Source organism: Ctenopharyngodon idella, chromosome 7, assembly GCF_019924925.1.
Source record: "Ctenopharyngodon idella isolate HZGC_01 chromosome 7, HZGC01, whole genome shotgun sequence".
NCBI lineage: Eukaryota > Metazoa > Chordata > Actinopteri > Cypriniformes > Xenocyprididae > Ctenopharyngodon > Ctenopharyngodon idella.
The window spans coordinates 1654477-1669784 of record NC_067226.1 but is presented as its reverse complement, the minus strand read 5'-3'; the positions used below and the strand labels follow the sequence as shown (position 1 = coordinate 1669784).

Sequence of the window (15308 nt, the reverse complement as noted above, 5' to 3'; positions counted from 1 at the left end):
AGAAATATAAATCTAAATGTATATGAAAGATATAACTGCACACTCACTTGCAGAAAGTTTTATTCACCAACGTTTCGGCACAAAGCCTTTGTCAAGGTATAATTTCGCTCAGAGTAAAAAAAGCATAAATAGACAATCATTAACAGGTGCATACAATTAATCCCATTTAAATATACAATCAATCAATTAATCATTTTAAAAAAAACTTTGTCAAATAGAACATGACAAGAATAAATGTACAACAACATTATCCAATATTTATCAATCAAAACATCACCAACTTCAAAAGAAAAAACATTTATTGAAAACAGCTTTGATCAAAGTCAACATTCAGACCGTAAGGAGCAAGAGTTCTTAATTTATGTATCGAGTAAGCGTCACGTTTGAGTAAAATACGATCAAGATCCCCACCTCTCCTCGGTAAAGGAACTCTCTCAATACCTACATAATGTAGAGAGGCAATGTTTTTCCAAACACACATTATAAGCAACCCAAACTCAGAGCAGATCCAGTTTTTGTTGAGCAGCATTTACTGTGAACTGAGCTGCTCTACGACACTGAAAACTCTGGATCATGAGCTGCTCACGTGTAAAAGAACACAGCTTCACTCTGAATATTTATATAAAGTTGACTTAATCAAAAATGTTCATTTACTTCAGCATTAAGTGATAATATTTCAAAGTGCTTTCTGTCTTTTGACAGATAACAAATATTGTATTTACCTACTTTAGAAACGCTCCAGTACACACTGCTAATAGGGATAAGAAGTGAAAAGGGGAGACAGCTACATTTTAAAGCATCCATTGAAAACAAACCTGGAAAAAGACATGAGGATTTGGGGGGGAAAAAAGAGAGATTCTAAGTGCATTCCAGTGAATCTTTTATGGGAACAGACCATACATGTGCAGTATATGTTGTCTTTTTTCATAATGTTACAGTGGAATACAAAGAAAACAATAAAATAATCAGGAGGAAAAGAACGCAGCAGTTATGCGTTATGTTATTCTCCTGAATATAAAAACACAACGGAAAATAGTCAAACTGACTGATAATAATTATTTGTAGCGCAACCTTATGATTTGTCTTTTTGAGTGAAAGTTCCCCAAACCGGAAGTGCTTCCCATAATTCAAAATGCAGTAGGCTCATCAAGAAAAAGGTGAATACAGCCACTATACAGACCTACACAGGCAGCAGGTCTGAGCTGTAGCTGACTGGCACTTCAGCTGCCTGAGTTGCTGTAATCTGTCTGATTTCACAGAGCTCAGCTGAAGGAAATGCTCTGTGCTGTCCTGCTCTACAGTGACCATTACCAAAGAATTAAGCCAGACAGCCCAGTCTTTACATACTTTACATTCTCTATAAATGTTTTTCCTGTGTTTGTATAGAACCAGCGTCTGAAGGAGATCGGCATGCAGTCCCCCTCCACCTCACCCAGCACACATTCTATGGGCAGTGCCAACAACCACAGTGCGGGCATGGACCTGTTCACCAACACCACAAGCCCACCCTCAACAAACAGGTCATTGACATAAGTAGATATTGACATGACTACAGTAGATAATTTACCATATGATACCATATGATATGCATTACCATACAAAACCCAATACCTCTACAACATGTACTACCCCATATGACACACAGCATAAACACATTAAAAATACATGTACACCTTGTTCAAAAAGTCTGAGATTTTGAATAAACTAAAAGATATGTGTTTGAACTTATTCAATGCATTCGGCTCTTGTTGGGTTGTTTGCTGGTTTTAAACCCCTGTTGGCATCATGAACCTCGTCATTGTTGTAGTAGTTGCCTCGCTGATGATGCGAGTTGGTTGTCGTAAGATGTGGACAGGTGGTCATGACCCAATCTTTTCACCCAGTCTGACTTTTAATGCTTTTTGGAGGTGTTTTTTGGCTGTGGACTCTTCCCAGTTGTATAATCTAAATGTGCAATTGGTGAGAATGAAAAAGCCTTGAACCATCTTTGAGAACTGGGACGGCTTCTAAAGACCAAACCATGGCTGTGCAGTTAATTCACTAGTATCTCTTAATGTAGACTGCATAGACAAAGTGAAAAGGAGATCACTGGACACTTTTTGTGTCCAGCTTCTGCTTCAGATTCCTTTCCAAACTCTACCAAGCCTTTTACAGAACCATATAAAGATTAAGAAACATTTTTAGATGGTGCTATACAGTACGTGTGAGAGAAGAGGGAGTACTAGATGTCGACTTCTACAGAAAAGGGACACACATCAATACCTGCTGTTTCGATTCGCTCCCTCTCTCGAGTAAATTGATGAAGCCACTTAGCCTGGTGGTGCAATGTCTTGAAACCAATAAAAATCACAGTCCAGTTGCTTTTGACGAAGTTCTACCAGACATTGTACAATGATCTAGTTTCTAATTTCTCAAACTGGGGGAGCACTGTATACATATATAATCTTTCAAAGGTTTGGGGCCAGCAAGTTTTTTTTTTTTTTTTTTTTAATCTTTTTGTAAATACTGTAAAACTGTAATATTGTCAAACACTATTACAATTATAAAAAATAACTGTTCTCTTTTTTAATGTTTTATAAAATTGTATTATCACGAAGGCACAACTGAATTTTCTACAGCCATTACTCCAGTCTTCAGTGTCACATGATCCTTCAGAAATCATTCTATCATTCTGATTTGGTGTTCAGTTATTATCAATAATTATTGGTGCTCAATTATTAATAATGATTCTTATTATTAATGGTTCTTATTATTTGAGGACATCAGGATACCTTTTTTCAGGATTCTTTGATGAATAGAAACTTCAAACGAACAAATGTATTTGAAAGAGAAATCTACAATGTAAAAGTCTTTAATGTCACATTTGATCAGTTTAATGTGTGCTTTCTAAATGTAAGAATTCAGAAAGAGAAACCTTACTCTCTCCAAACCTTTGAAAGGCAGTGTGTCTTAATTTTGCATCCTTCCTGTGATTTTACTTATTAAAGTTTATCAAACTTACTTCAAAACCTTCAAATATTTTCACACACAATACTACATTTTTCTATAAAATAGCATAAAATACTGCAATATATTTACAAAATATTATACACAATCTCTGTGGTAGTATTTGAATGTATTACTCTTGTACTAAAGTGTTTTCTTTTTTTTTTTTTTTTTTTTTTTTTTTGCACAGCATGCCAAACCTCACCAGTGACTTGTTTGACCTCCAGCCTGCCTTCATTCCTGCTGTGCAGAGCACTCCTATCTCCACCGCCAGCAGTGCCTGGGGAGGTGCGGCCCACTCCACCCACACACATACACCCCATCACTAATGCCGCTTCTGTTGCTTTACCACTTTAGATCGTTGACCTTTAATTTAGTCCTAGAAAAATCATTAGAACAGATCAATCCTTTGTTAACTTGCAGTAAATGTTCATTTAATTATTTGTTTGTTTACATGCTAGTTCATTCCTATGTACATTGTCTGTTTCACATCATCACAAGCTGTATTTGTAAGCCCTGCCCCAAATGCTGCCTTTAGCCCTTGGGCTTTTTTAAATGTTTCTGAAAGAAGTCTCTCATACTCACCAAGGCTGCATTTATATGATCAAAAATACAGGAAAACAATAATATTGTGAAATATTACAATTTAAACTAACTGTTTTCTATTTGAATATTTTATAATGTAATTTATTCCTGTGATGGCACTGCTGAATTTCAGCAGCCTTTATTGCGGTCTTCAGTGTTATATGATTCTTCAGAAATCATTCTAATATGCTGATTTCTGCTGAGTTATTGCCAATAATTTATTGGTGCTCAGTTATTAATAATGGTTCTTATTATTATTAATGTTAACTCTGACACTGCTGCTTAATATTTTTTTGGAAACCGTGATTTTTTTTTTTTTTTTTTTTAAGAATTCTTTTGAGTAGAAAGTTCAATGAACAGCATTTTTTTTTTTTTTTTAAATAATAAATGACATTTTAAAATATATTAAAAAGTCAAGTATTTCATAATAATAATGTTTTTTTTTTTATGTATTATTTTTGATCAAATAAATGCAGACTTGGCAAGTAAGAGACTTCTTTTGAAAACATAACTCTTAATTATTCGTCTTTTGACAGGTAGTGTAATGGCGTATAGTATTTTGGGTAGTAGTTTGCAGTGGTGATTGCTTTGCAAAAATACATAATAAGAGTGTATCACGACCGCAAAGGAAGCACTCTTCTAGTTTATAAGAAGACACATGAGACACCCTACAATTTTCTGGACTTTACAAACACACTTGAGAGAAGTCCACATCAAGTGCATAATTTAAGGCCCCAATAAACTCACGACGAAGTTCTTTTCTGTTATTTGCTTAGGGGTAAAAAGTTTGAAATACATGACCAGCGACCGTTAGCGAACATTCCGACACCGCCCCTGCTGCTGAGAGCAGAGTTTAGATGAATTCTCTTAAAAACAAAATAATCACAAAACAAAAATGAAAAAAAACAGCAAGCATCTGATCATAGCAATGTGGATATATTTTCACAAGCTCTGCAATTCGGCAATCCATTAAAGTCACGTCACGTTTATTTATATAGCACTTAATGCAATAGATTGCTTAAAAGCAAGGAACTTTACAGTATTTAACTTGAAAAACAGTGTCAGTGTCTCATTTCATCAGAAGTACAACTTCATTTTCTATTATAAAGCGGCTCTCCAGTGTGTTCATGTATTTACTCACAGACACCTGCCCTCAACGGACTGAACAAAAGAAATGAACTGGAGAAGATTTCCACCTAAAAGAAGGTGGAGCCTCAGTGCACACCTACCTATTATGTAATCGCCACAGACCAATGGTAGTTCGTAGGTGTTTACTAGCCGGAGCAAACTTTTCCTGAAAGTTCGCTTTGGCAAGCTGTTTTGAACTCTCAAAACAATCACAAGTTGAACTTCGATTTCGCTTGTATATCAGTATATCAGGGCTGTCTAGATGAGCAGCTCGCTAGGTTTTGCAACCCAACCAGTGGTTTTTTTTTTTTTTTTTTTTTTCCGTACCAATCCATCCTTTTGTGTCAGTTTAGAACAACATTTTCTAGATATGTCCAGTTTTGGTACCATTCCGCTGAGGAATTATTGCTGTGGTTGGGAGCTATGCTTGGTGTCAGAGGTTCATTTTCAGCAGTTCAGCACATCTGCTGGGGTAGTGTGAATTGAGGACACAAGGTACAGAATGTAGACACACTGCCAGACTCTTAACTATGCCAGGATTTGTAGGTCACAGCATGCACTTGGAGCGTGCGTTTTACAGCTAGTGGGCAGGTGCGCCGAGGGCTAGCCAGACGCACAGCTAGATTCAGGCCTCTAGAGACCCACATATACTACTAACAGTGCAAAGATGCACCAATGTAGACAGATGGAGAGATGAGGTGTTTAAAAAAAAAAAGAAAAAAAAAGAAAGACTGCTGAGTAATGAGGAGAGGAGTGAGGAAAAAAACCACAGGCACAGATTTAAGCTGTATATTGTTATTTACATTAGAAACTGTGCAATAATAATAGGAATCCATTAAAATTTCGGCTGCCTGAAGTACTTCAGCTAAAAATGGTATTTAATGAAATTTACAGCCAAAAATGGCATTTAATAGCATTCTCCGATGGATGGAAACTGTTATCAGAAATTTTAATGTAGAGGAAAAAGTATACATGTAAAATGGTCTAGGTTTAACTGGGCTGCATGGTTTGACCTCAAAAAATTATATTTTGGGGTTATGACACACATTGCGATTTGAATTGTGATATGATGAACATTTAACATTTCATTGTGCTGTTGTTTAGATATTCACGTAAAAAGACATAGAATCACATTTAAAATAGCATGTGTGAAAACTACAAACTAACAAGATTAATAGGCCATTTTAGATTAACAAGCCAGCGATTTAATAGGCCAGTTCATTACTCGGATTTTATTTTGATGAATTGTGCAGCTCTAGAATCAATTTAAGTGGATCATCTGTGATATATTGCCAGAAAAGAGGTCATGTACACTGTCGTTTGAAAGTTTGGGAACGGTAATAAGCAGGGTTTGTACAGTTATGAAAAACCTTGAAAAATCATGGAATTTTAAAATAGCAATTTCCAGGACTGGAAAAGTTTTGGGAAAATAAATAAACCAGAAAGTTTTGGAAAAGTCATGGAAATATGTTTCACAAATATCTGTATAATAGAATATATGTTTAATTTTAGAGGTATTATATCGTTATAGATATTGACGATGCTGGCCTTTTGAAAGTATCTGTATCATATAATCGCCCATCCCTAAGCACACAGCATATGCACCGTGGCCAAATACACATACAATTATGTCAAAATGCCTGTCTTGGTGAGTATCCTCGTAAACTAAGTCGGTTAAACAGTTGAGAAAGAAAACGTCAGTATATTGGATCCGTGCATTCAGTCTTAAAATGACAGCAGCCTAATAAACCTGCTGCTGTCTGTCATTAATGTTAATCAAAGAACAAGACAAAGAGAAAATCACTCACTGCTCTTGACTGAATGACATTTGTAACTTTAATTTTAAGTATTAATGTTTTTAATTTACAGTGAATTTACTTTTTTTAATTTACAGTTTTATTTCTGTAGTATTTATGTACCTGAATACTACTGTTAGACCTACCTTAAAAAAACTTTAATTTGTATCTTTATTATGTTGTATTTATTTGTGCTACTGCTTTTAATTTATTTATTCTTATTTTACTGACTGTTAGTAAGTTCAGTGCAGTGTTTAAAATCAAGCTTCCTTGTGCTGTGTGTAAGCTATTGCACAACAAAATTACCCCATTCTAAAAACACAAATACAAAAGAGTTACCAAAGGGGAAGTTCCCCCTCATTTTCCAAAACAAAATTCTGGCCATGAGTTATAACTGATAATGTTGGTTAAACAAATTACAATACTTAGCAGTCGGGCATTCAGTCACGTGATATGTTCTGTGTGTGGATTAACGTCTGACACAGTCACAGCTTGTACTTTTTATTAAAACAAATAGCAAGCAAACAAATAGCATTAATAGTCATTAATTTTAGTTAAATATGCTATGATAAATTTGAACATGGATTTTTCTTATTTTACATGTATACATAGACTTTCATGGAACATTAGGTCATGAATGTTTGCCTCAAAAGTCATGGTAATGTATAGATAAAAATGAATAAGTGTCTTTTAAATTTTGTTGTGCTGCTTAATTTTTTTGTGGAAACTGATGCACTTCATTTTTTTCATGATTTTTTGATGAGTAGAAAGTTTAAAACAGCATTTATTTGAAATATACAATCAATACAAATCAATACAAATGAGACATGCTCATGCTACCTATACTATATTTTTGATGAGAATTTGAACTTGAATTTAAACATTTTTAATTTTGGTGCAATTGTGATTGATTAATTGATTTATTCTCCCCTCCAGGTTGAAAAAAGCCATGAAAATCAATAGAATATCATGTAAATTTTGATAGTGAATTGTTCTTTGTGAGCAACTTCATCAGTCCTCATCCAATAATCTCAAACGCCTGGAAAAGTCATGGGAGTTTAGTGGTCAAAAGATGAGGGAACAGTATCATAGGTATTTTGCAGAGCAACAATCATAATGTGTTGTGACATCTTTATTTTGTGTGTGTGTGTGTGTGTGTGTGTTACTCTCAGGTCTAGAGAGCAGCACTCTTCATCCCATGGCTTCCATTCCCACCATGAATGTAGATTTTGATGCTGTATTTGGGACTAAAGCTTCCAATAGTGATGTGAAGCCATCAGCTGGTAAAATGTCTCATGAGTGTGATATATTAATAACTGCGCTTATTAATCTTTAAAGGTTTGACCCTTGCTACGGCTCTTAATATCTGCAAAACTTAGTAACCTTCACCTGAAATAAAACTCTTCTGCTGGTTTTGCTGTTATGGTGAGTTTGTGGAGCTTTGCTGCTGGAATGCTGAAACAAATTGTGCAGCTGGCTGCAGCACCTGCCCGCCTGACTCGGTTCTGGAGAGATTGGGAATGTTCTTTGGGGAATCACTCATGCTTTTCCCCCCCACTTACTCGCTCACTTCGCTGCTCTGTGGCTGTGGACAGTCTGTTATCATCCCTTCATCCATCCACTGTGTGTGTGTGTGTGTGTGTGTGTGTGTGTGTGTGTGTGTGTTAGTGGAGGCTGGGTGCTGACTGGCATTTTTCTCCATCTGTTAATCACTTGTCGTTACACTTCTTATCTGAACACAGAACAGACGCACACACACTCACCAATATACTCTCTCTCTCTTCGCCCCTTTTCCTTCCTCCTTTTTTATGTCCTTGGCCTTCTTTTTCTTACCTTTTGCCTTTTTTTTTTTTGTCTCCACCCACCCCTTTTCCCTCTTTTTTTTTTTTTTTTTTTTTTGCTCTCTTTCCTGGGTTGTGATGCTGATCTGATGTGGTGAGTTTACTACTTTTTTTTTTCTTTTTTTTTTTTTTGTCTTGGCCTCCTTGTTCCTGCTGGCGAAGCAGGAAGTAAAACTGTATAAATATGGCATGTGTCAGCAGACTCTCTCTTGCTTTCTTTCTCTCATTTACTAAAAGAATTACAAAATGCCCTGTGCTATTTACCATTTGAAATCCGTCAGAGGCCTCTTCAAACAGCTGTTTGAAAGTCAACATGAAATGTTCACAACAGTGTTATTTTAGTATTGTTATAGATACTAATATAGTAGAATATTTATTAATTTTCAATTAGATTTTATTTTTATATTTTCAGTTTATTTTAATTTAAGTTTGTTCATTTTTATTATTTTTTTCTATTTATATTCTATAATATTTCTATTTAGCTTTAATTTTAGTATTTTAGTTTAAACTTTTTTTAATTTAGTTTTTTTTTATGTCTAATAAGATTTAATAAGTTAAAATTTTATCATCTAATATTCATATTTTATTTTACTTCAGCTTTATTTTAGTTACTGAAATGATAATAGTTTTAGTTAACAATAATTCAAATATTCAGTGCAAGACTTTGGGAATAAATTGCATTGTGAAAAGTGGGCAATCCATACAATGGAGCTGATAGTTTGCAGTCAATTGTAGAAAGGATCAAAAAAATGTGGATGCTAAAGGTTAAGTTCAGGCTTCATTACCTACAATACCAGTCCAAAACATAGCCTAAATAGCATTGGTTAACGTTTAATTAGTATCCTGTGTGGCCTATATGATATCAGCCAAAAAAGGGAAAATCATTTCTGAGATTTATTACATTTTAATGAAAGATTACAAAGACAATGTTTTTTTCTCTTTGAAATTACTTGCACTGATTATTCATGCACATTAAGACCAGAAACATGTATTAAGAAAGTAAATATTTTGTTTTCATGTTGAATTTAATGCCTCAATAAGAAGAAAAACGAGACAAAAAAGGGGATGACATAGATTTCCAGTTTCTTTAAGGACCCCTGCCATGTTATTTCCTCTTAGATCTCAGTGTGGTTCCTCCCATCCTGACCTCATGCTCTACTCTACATCTCTGTGAGTCTTTTGTCATGCCATGTGTGGCCTCACAGAGGCTCATCCCCGCTGCTCGCATCATTATAAACATCAGCAGGAATTCAGCTCGCTTTCTCTCGTCTTACTCCTGTTTCTCTGCTCTATAACTCTTATGTTCTAACCAGCCCAATGCGACAAGTTTCCAGCGACTAGCAATTTGTGTGTTCACACTGATAGTATCACATTCATTAAGAGCGTATTTGATGTTTCATGTACAGTTATATTGAGCTGTGATGCACTGATCCTGTTTTTTCTTTCCCAAGACCAATACCTGAACTGGTATTTGCCAATTCAGAATGCTGATCTGAGACTGCTGTTCATCTGTACAAATTTTATTTTATCCTTTTCGGAGCTTAATCATCACAACTACAACTAACACACAGTAGCGAATTTGGTTTAGTCAAGTTTAACTGATACCCAATTAATTAAAAAAAAGTCAACACAGCAGAAATGGAAACCAAACGTATGACAAAATGTCCTTAATAGTTTTTATTGCTGGTCGCTTGACATGTCGCTTTTGGTTAGGTGCCAGTCTGCAGCAAAAATAAGTGGTTTGTCACTCTCATAATACTTCAGTGGATTCATTAATGGAATAATCTGTCTTTTTTTTTTCTTTTCAGGTTATGATGCGTTAGGAGACTTGTTGAAGCCCACAGTGACAGTTCACAGTCAGGTGCCGGTCATGCCCCATCATACAGACAGTAAACTGCTGGCCAATGACCTGGACTCGTCTCTGGCCAACCTCGTAGGCAGTGAGTCCCTTTCCCTCGCAGCATTATTGGTCTGTTTGTGTAGCTTTCTTTATTTACTTGGTCAGAAGTCCCTGACCTTCAAATTGCATTTGTGCTACTCTACTGAACAGAGAGTCAGCAGCCATATGGTGCTAGATGCTATGTGTGTGCGTGTTGAACAGAGATGAATTAAACCTAGCTTAGGGGAAATGAATAGGTCTCTGATGCCTCCACTGCTGTAAGTCTTCCAGTATTATGCTGATGTGAGGCTGTTCTAACAGTCTGTTTCTTTCTCGTGCTCTCTTTTTAGACCTGCAGTTTGGGGGAGCACCAGGCAAAAAGTGAGGATTTACATTTAATTATTTCTGAATCATTTCTGGTTGTGTGCTTCAATCTGTAATAAGAGGCAATGTCTAGCTTTTCTGACTCTCTGTGTCTGTTTGCATGCAGGTCTGATATGCAGTGGACTCAGCCTGGAGAGAAGAAGTTGACTGGTGGCACTAACTGGCAGTCAAAGACAATGAGCAGCACCACTGCCTGGAGCCCCGCCCCCCTGCCACCTGCTGCCATGCCACCTGCCGCCATGCCCGTGCCACACATGGTGAGAACACACATGCAAATACACTAACACAAACATAAACTCAGTCAAACACACTAATATACAGCCATCTAAATATATTTGAACTACTGTTCAAAAGTTTGGGGTCAGTAAGATTTTTTTTTTTATGTTTTTGAAAGAAGTCTCTTAAGCTGCATTTATTTGATGAAAAATACAGTAAAAACAGTAATATTGTGAAATATTATTATGATTTAAAGTAACTATTTTCTATTTTAAATTATTGTACAATGTAATTTATTCTGGTGATTTCGAAGCAGCTATTACTCCAGTCTTCAGTGTAACATGATCCTTCAGAAATCATTCTAATATGCTGATTTGGTGCTTAATTTTTTAGAAAAAGGACACTAAACTGTATAATTTACGAGGCAACTGATTTCTTACATCTCTGCTGTTTTTATTGTCTCTCTGCAGTCTATTTCTTCCCACATAACACAATTTCCACTCAATATTCCATGTCCATTTATTATTAGTATGTAACCATGTAAGCAGGCTCATAGCAAAATAAACCACTTCAGGATAAGGGGCCTTCCTGATATCCTGATCACCCTGAGACCGGATGACTGTATATTTAACCATTACTTAATATATACAGACCTTCTTGCTTATGTCAACACAAATCATTTCAACTACTCTTAAACTTAACTTACAAATACAAAGGAATCCATCTGTTGGCAAGCATGATTCACAGCAGATATCCAGATTTAATTTAGATTTTAGTAGTATTGAGATGGCAGTTTCTGTTCCTGTTTGCTATGGTACTGTGTATCTTCAGGAAATATGAGTGTGAGTGTGTTTACTTCCTGTTCTCAAGCTGTGTGTATTGATCCAGTTGGGCAGGTGAGGTGTTAGTGTCTTCAGAGACAGGAAGCAGATGATATGATTTAGCTGTTTACATGTGTTTTTGACCTCTCTTCTCTCTCTCACTCAGGGCGTTCAGTGTAGATTGACTTTTGAACTGCCTGAGTTGAGAGAGAGCAGAAGTCTGTGAATGACTAACCTTCAATGTCTCTCTTTCTGTCTCTCTCCACCTTTTATGTGGTCGGCATCTTTCTTGCCTGTTTCTCCCCGCGTCTAACGTCTTCATCTCTCCTCGCTCTGTATGTTTCTGTCTTTCTCTCTATCTTCTTCCTTGTGCTTAACCCAGCAGACTGGAATGTTCTATACTAGTTATGTAAGTACCACCTATAACTGAAAGTTCTATTATCTTGAGTATCATTTAAGAGGGATCGATTCTCTCTTACACACACAATCTTATTCCCTCACATTTCCCTCTTTTTCACACTTTCCTTCTCCACACCTTATTTTTTATTTCTATCTAAACCTGTTCAGTCTAATGAATTCAGTTTTCAGTAAAGTGATGTGAATCGTTGGTGAAAATGGTCAGTTACTTAGAAAAGCTTGCATATCTGAACAAAAAAAAAAAAAAAAAAAAAACACTGGTTGTTCATGTGCTTTGACGAGCAACATACAAACTATTGTCAGATTATAATGTAATGCCTAAAATAACACTTGTAGCTTTTAGTTTTTAGTGTGTTTTTATATATATATATATATATATATATATATATATATATATCTATATATATATATATATATAATTAGACAAAATTGTTTGCTTTTTTTGTATAGATTAAAGCAAAAGTGTGACATAAAACATTATCACAGCATTGGACAGATTTTTAATATTGGTGCATCCTTAACTATAATAATAATTATGGCAAAGCTGTTATAATATGGTGCTTGGTCAGTTTAATACATGTTTATGTAAATAATATCATGCATAATGTATATGTGTATTATATGACTTTTTTTGCTTGAGCTTGTTAACCACAGTGGCTTTTTATGCTTCATGCTCTCTTGAGAATAATTTAAAAAACAAAACAATAGATTGAAGTCTCTTTGAAACTCTGGTTCCAGGCTGTATGACCCAAAGGCAAATTTTCACATTCTGTGTGAAGGGGCTGAAAATTGATACTTAGTGTGAATAGGCCTTTACTCTGACTTCCAACACCCTCTTTTTCCACTTCATGCCTGATAAACACAGAAAATGTCATATGTTGATTTCCCTGTGACATATAAATGTTTGTTTGGTCTCTTGTGCCCTTTCTGTAGCATTTGATGCATTCATCTTTTGACTTGCAAACCAGACCTGTGCAAATGTTTGTGTTTTGGGGCTGCATTTTATGTAACCTGCTTATGATTCAAAACTGATGAATACATGCTATGTGCCAACGAGTAAAAATCAATGCTTGCCGTGTTCAGAATAAGGTGTCAAATAAGATGTTAGGCTTTTAAGTGCATGACAGTTATTCAGGTAAGTCAGTGTTTTAGGGAAAACTATTCAAGACATACACAACCGTTCAAAAGTTTGGAGTCAGTAATTTTTATATATATATATTTATTATATTTATTTATTTACTTATTTATTTGCTTATTTATTTACTTACTTACTTTACTTACTTACTTACACTGACCCCAAACTTTTGAATGTAAAGTACCGAATGACACTTTTGGTTATACCGAATGACGATATTTTCAAACAGTGCTAACAGTCTGATATCTAGCTAGCTAGCAAAAAGATAATCAAACATTTTATATTTAGTACAAGTTTTTAAAATATTACAACATTTTCCATGTTTTATACAAATGACCTGATGTTTGGGACATGCATATAAGCAAGTGAAAACATGAATTTTTCAAATAGTTTAGAGAGAGTAAGTTACTTTGCTTCATGACCATGTGGTCCTTTGCAGGTGTCTGAATGATGTCACATCCTGTCACATGATATTGACCTCATGACTTGATCCAAAATGGTCCCTTTATATTGGTTGCTCTGAATGACATCAATGAAATAAATTTTTTCAGACAGTCTTTCTCATAACAAAGCAACGACTTCTTCACATAATTTCAATACCATTTTGCACTGTTGATATATGATGTTATAAAATCATGCCAGAATAAAAAATATATACATTTATTACATCTTAAGATATTTTAATCACAAATGAAATAGCTGTGTTGGCCTTTGGACGGTTAAACCGAATTACCTTTTGACACTTCAAAATCTTTAAAATACCTTTATATGTAGCAAAATATAATTAACCTTTTGGATTCAATAAAAGAGATCTAGTTGTACTACCTTACATACTTTGGATGTCATATCTTTGTTTTTTATTATTATTAAGGCCTTTGGACAAAAAAAAAAAAAAGACCCGTCACGTCATTAGTAGGCACGTGTCAAATCCTTGAGTCAATTGTTTTTACTCCAGTGTTGCATGTGTTGAATGGACCAGTCCAGGCATCTGTGCAGGAGGGTTTAAGTACCCCTGACCTGTTGCGGGTACAAAAGAGTTAAATTAAACCAGATCTTTAAATGAACCAGACATGATTAGTAAGCACAATGGTATTGAATGAGTATACAGTAGTTTGATCAGTATGTCATTGTTCGCTTGATCAGTGCAGCATTGTTTGATCAGTCAGCGCAATGATGGTTGATTTGCCACTTTTTTTTTTTTTACACGCAGGCTCCTGCTCCCATGGCGTTTTCCATGACAACACCTCAAGTGCCTGTGTATGGAATGGTGAGCATTGTGACCTCACAGTGGTTACATGGATATTATGTAGATTAATTAAATGGTTAATAGCTGAAAAGAAAGTAATGCTGAATGTTATGTTTGGGTGGATTTAGGTCCCTCCTCAGCTGGGACAGATGGGAGGGGTTCCAGTGATGACCCAACAACCCATGTTGTACAACCAGCCTGTTCTTAGACCTACTAACCCTTTCACCCCCATCCCCGGAGCCCAGGTACACACACACAAACACATACCAGTTAATCCACTTCTATCACACACATTGGCCTCCCATGCATTTAATCCATGCATCAGTGCTATAATATAACAAACTTTCATATCGATAGTTATCTCTGTTGAACGACAGACTGAAACTCAATGTTGAAAAGCCTAAAAGAACTTCTACTGTCTATTTAGTATGTCATCAATAATAAACAAACAATTCCTACAGGATTGAATTAGTATTCATTTTATTGTTTTTAATGGAAATAAAGACTTTTCAATTTTTTTTTTTTTTTATAAATACAATTTGCAATACTGTTACTCTTGGATTTTTTTCTGTTTGAACCAATATATACTATATCCGCTTGTTAAATCGTGACGTAAGGAACACCGTTTCCGGGTCCAAGCCTCGACTCGTTTCACCTGAGAATGCCATCTTGATGGTCGTTTATGAGCGCTATTTATTCATATTTAACATTTTAAAAAGTTAAACATTTAAAATACTTACAGTGTTCTCCGTGCTCACAGCGTTGCAAACATTAATATTTTAATGATTTATAAAAGATGAGTCTCTGTCTGGCCATCTGGGATTTTGGTATGGAGATAAAGGTTATGATTATAATTTTTTGGTAGTATTACACCA

The 15308-nt window shown here is 35.3% G+C and overlaps 1 protein-coding gene across 7 annotated transcripts in view; it reads left to right on the top strand.

The window, feature by feature from the left end:
- si:ch211-200p22.4 (phosphatidylinositol-binding clathrin assembly protein) overlaps nt 1-15308 on the top strand; it is a 71705-nt gene that overhangs the window by 51032 nt on the left and 5365 nt on the right. For 3 of the 7 annotated variants that reach the window (XM_051900725.1, XM_051900721.1, XM_051900724.1), the window contains 8 exons: nt 1387-1520; nt 3176-3273; nt 7667-7777; nt 10144-10275; nt 10565-10595; nt 10705-10855; nt 14398-14454; nt 14562-14678. In XM_051900725.1, the coding sequence (XP_051756685.1) occupies nt 1387-1520; nt 3176-3273; nt 7667-7777; nt 10144-10275; nt 10565-10595; nt 10705-10855; nt 14398-14454; nt 14562-14678 (831 nt within the window). Of the gene's footprint in view, nt 1-1386; nt 1521-3175; nt 3274-7666; nt 7778-10143; nt 10276-10564; nt 10596-10704; nt 10856-12017; nt 12045-14397; nt 14455-14561; nt 14679-15308 lie in introns of all 7 variants that reach the window. The other 4 variants (XM_051900728.1, XM_051900723.1, XM_051900727.1 and 1 more) reach the window with 4 other exon arrangements.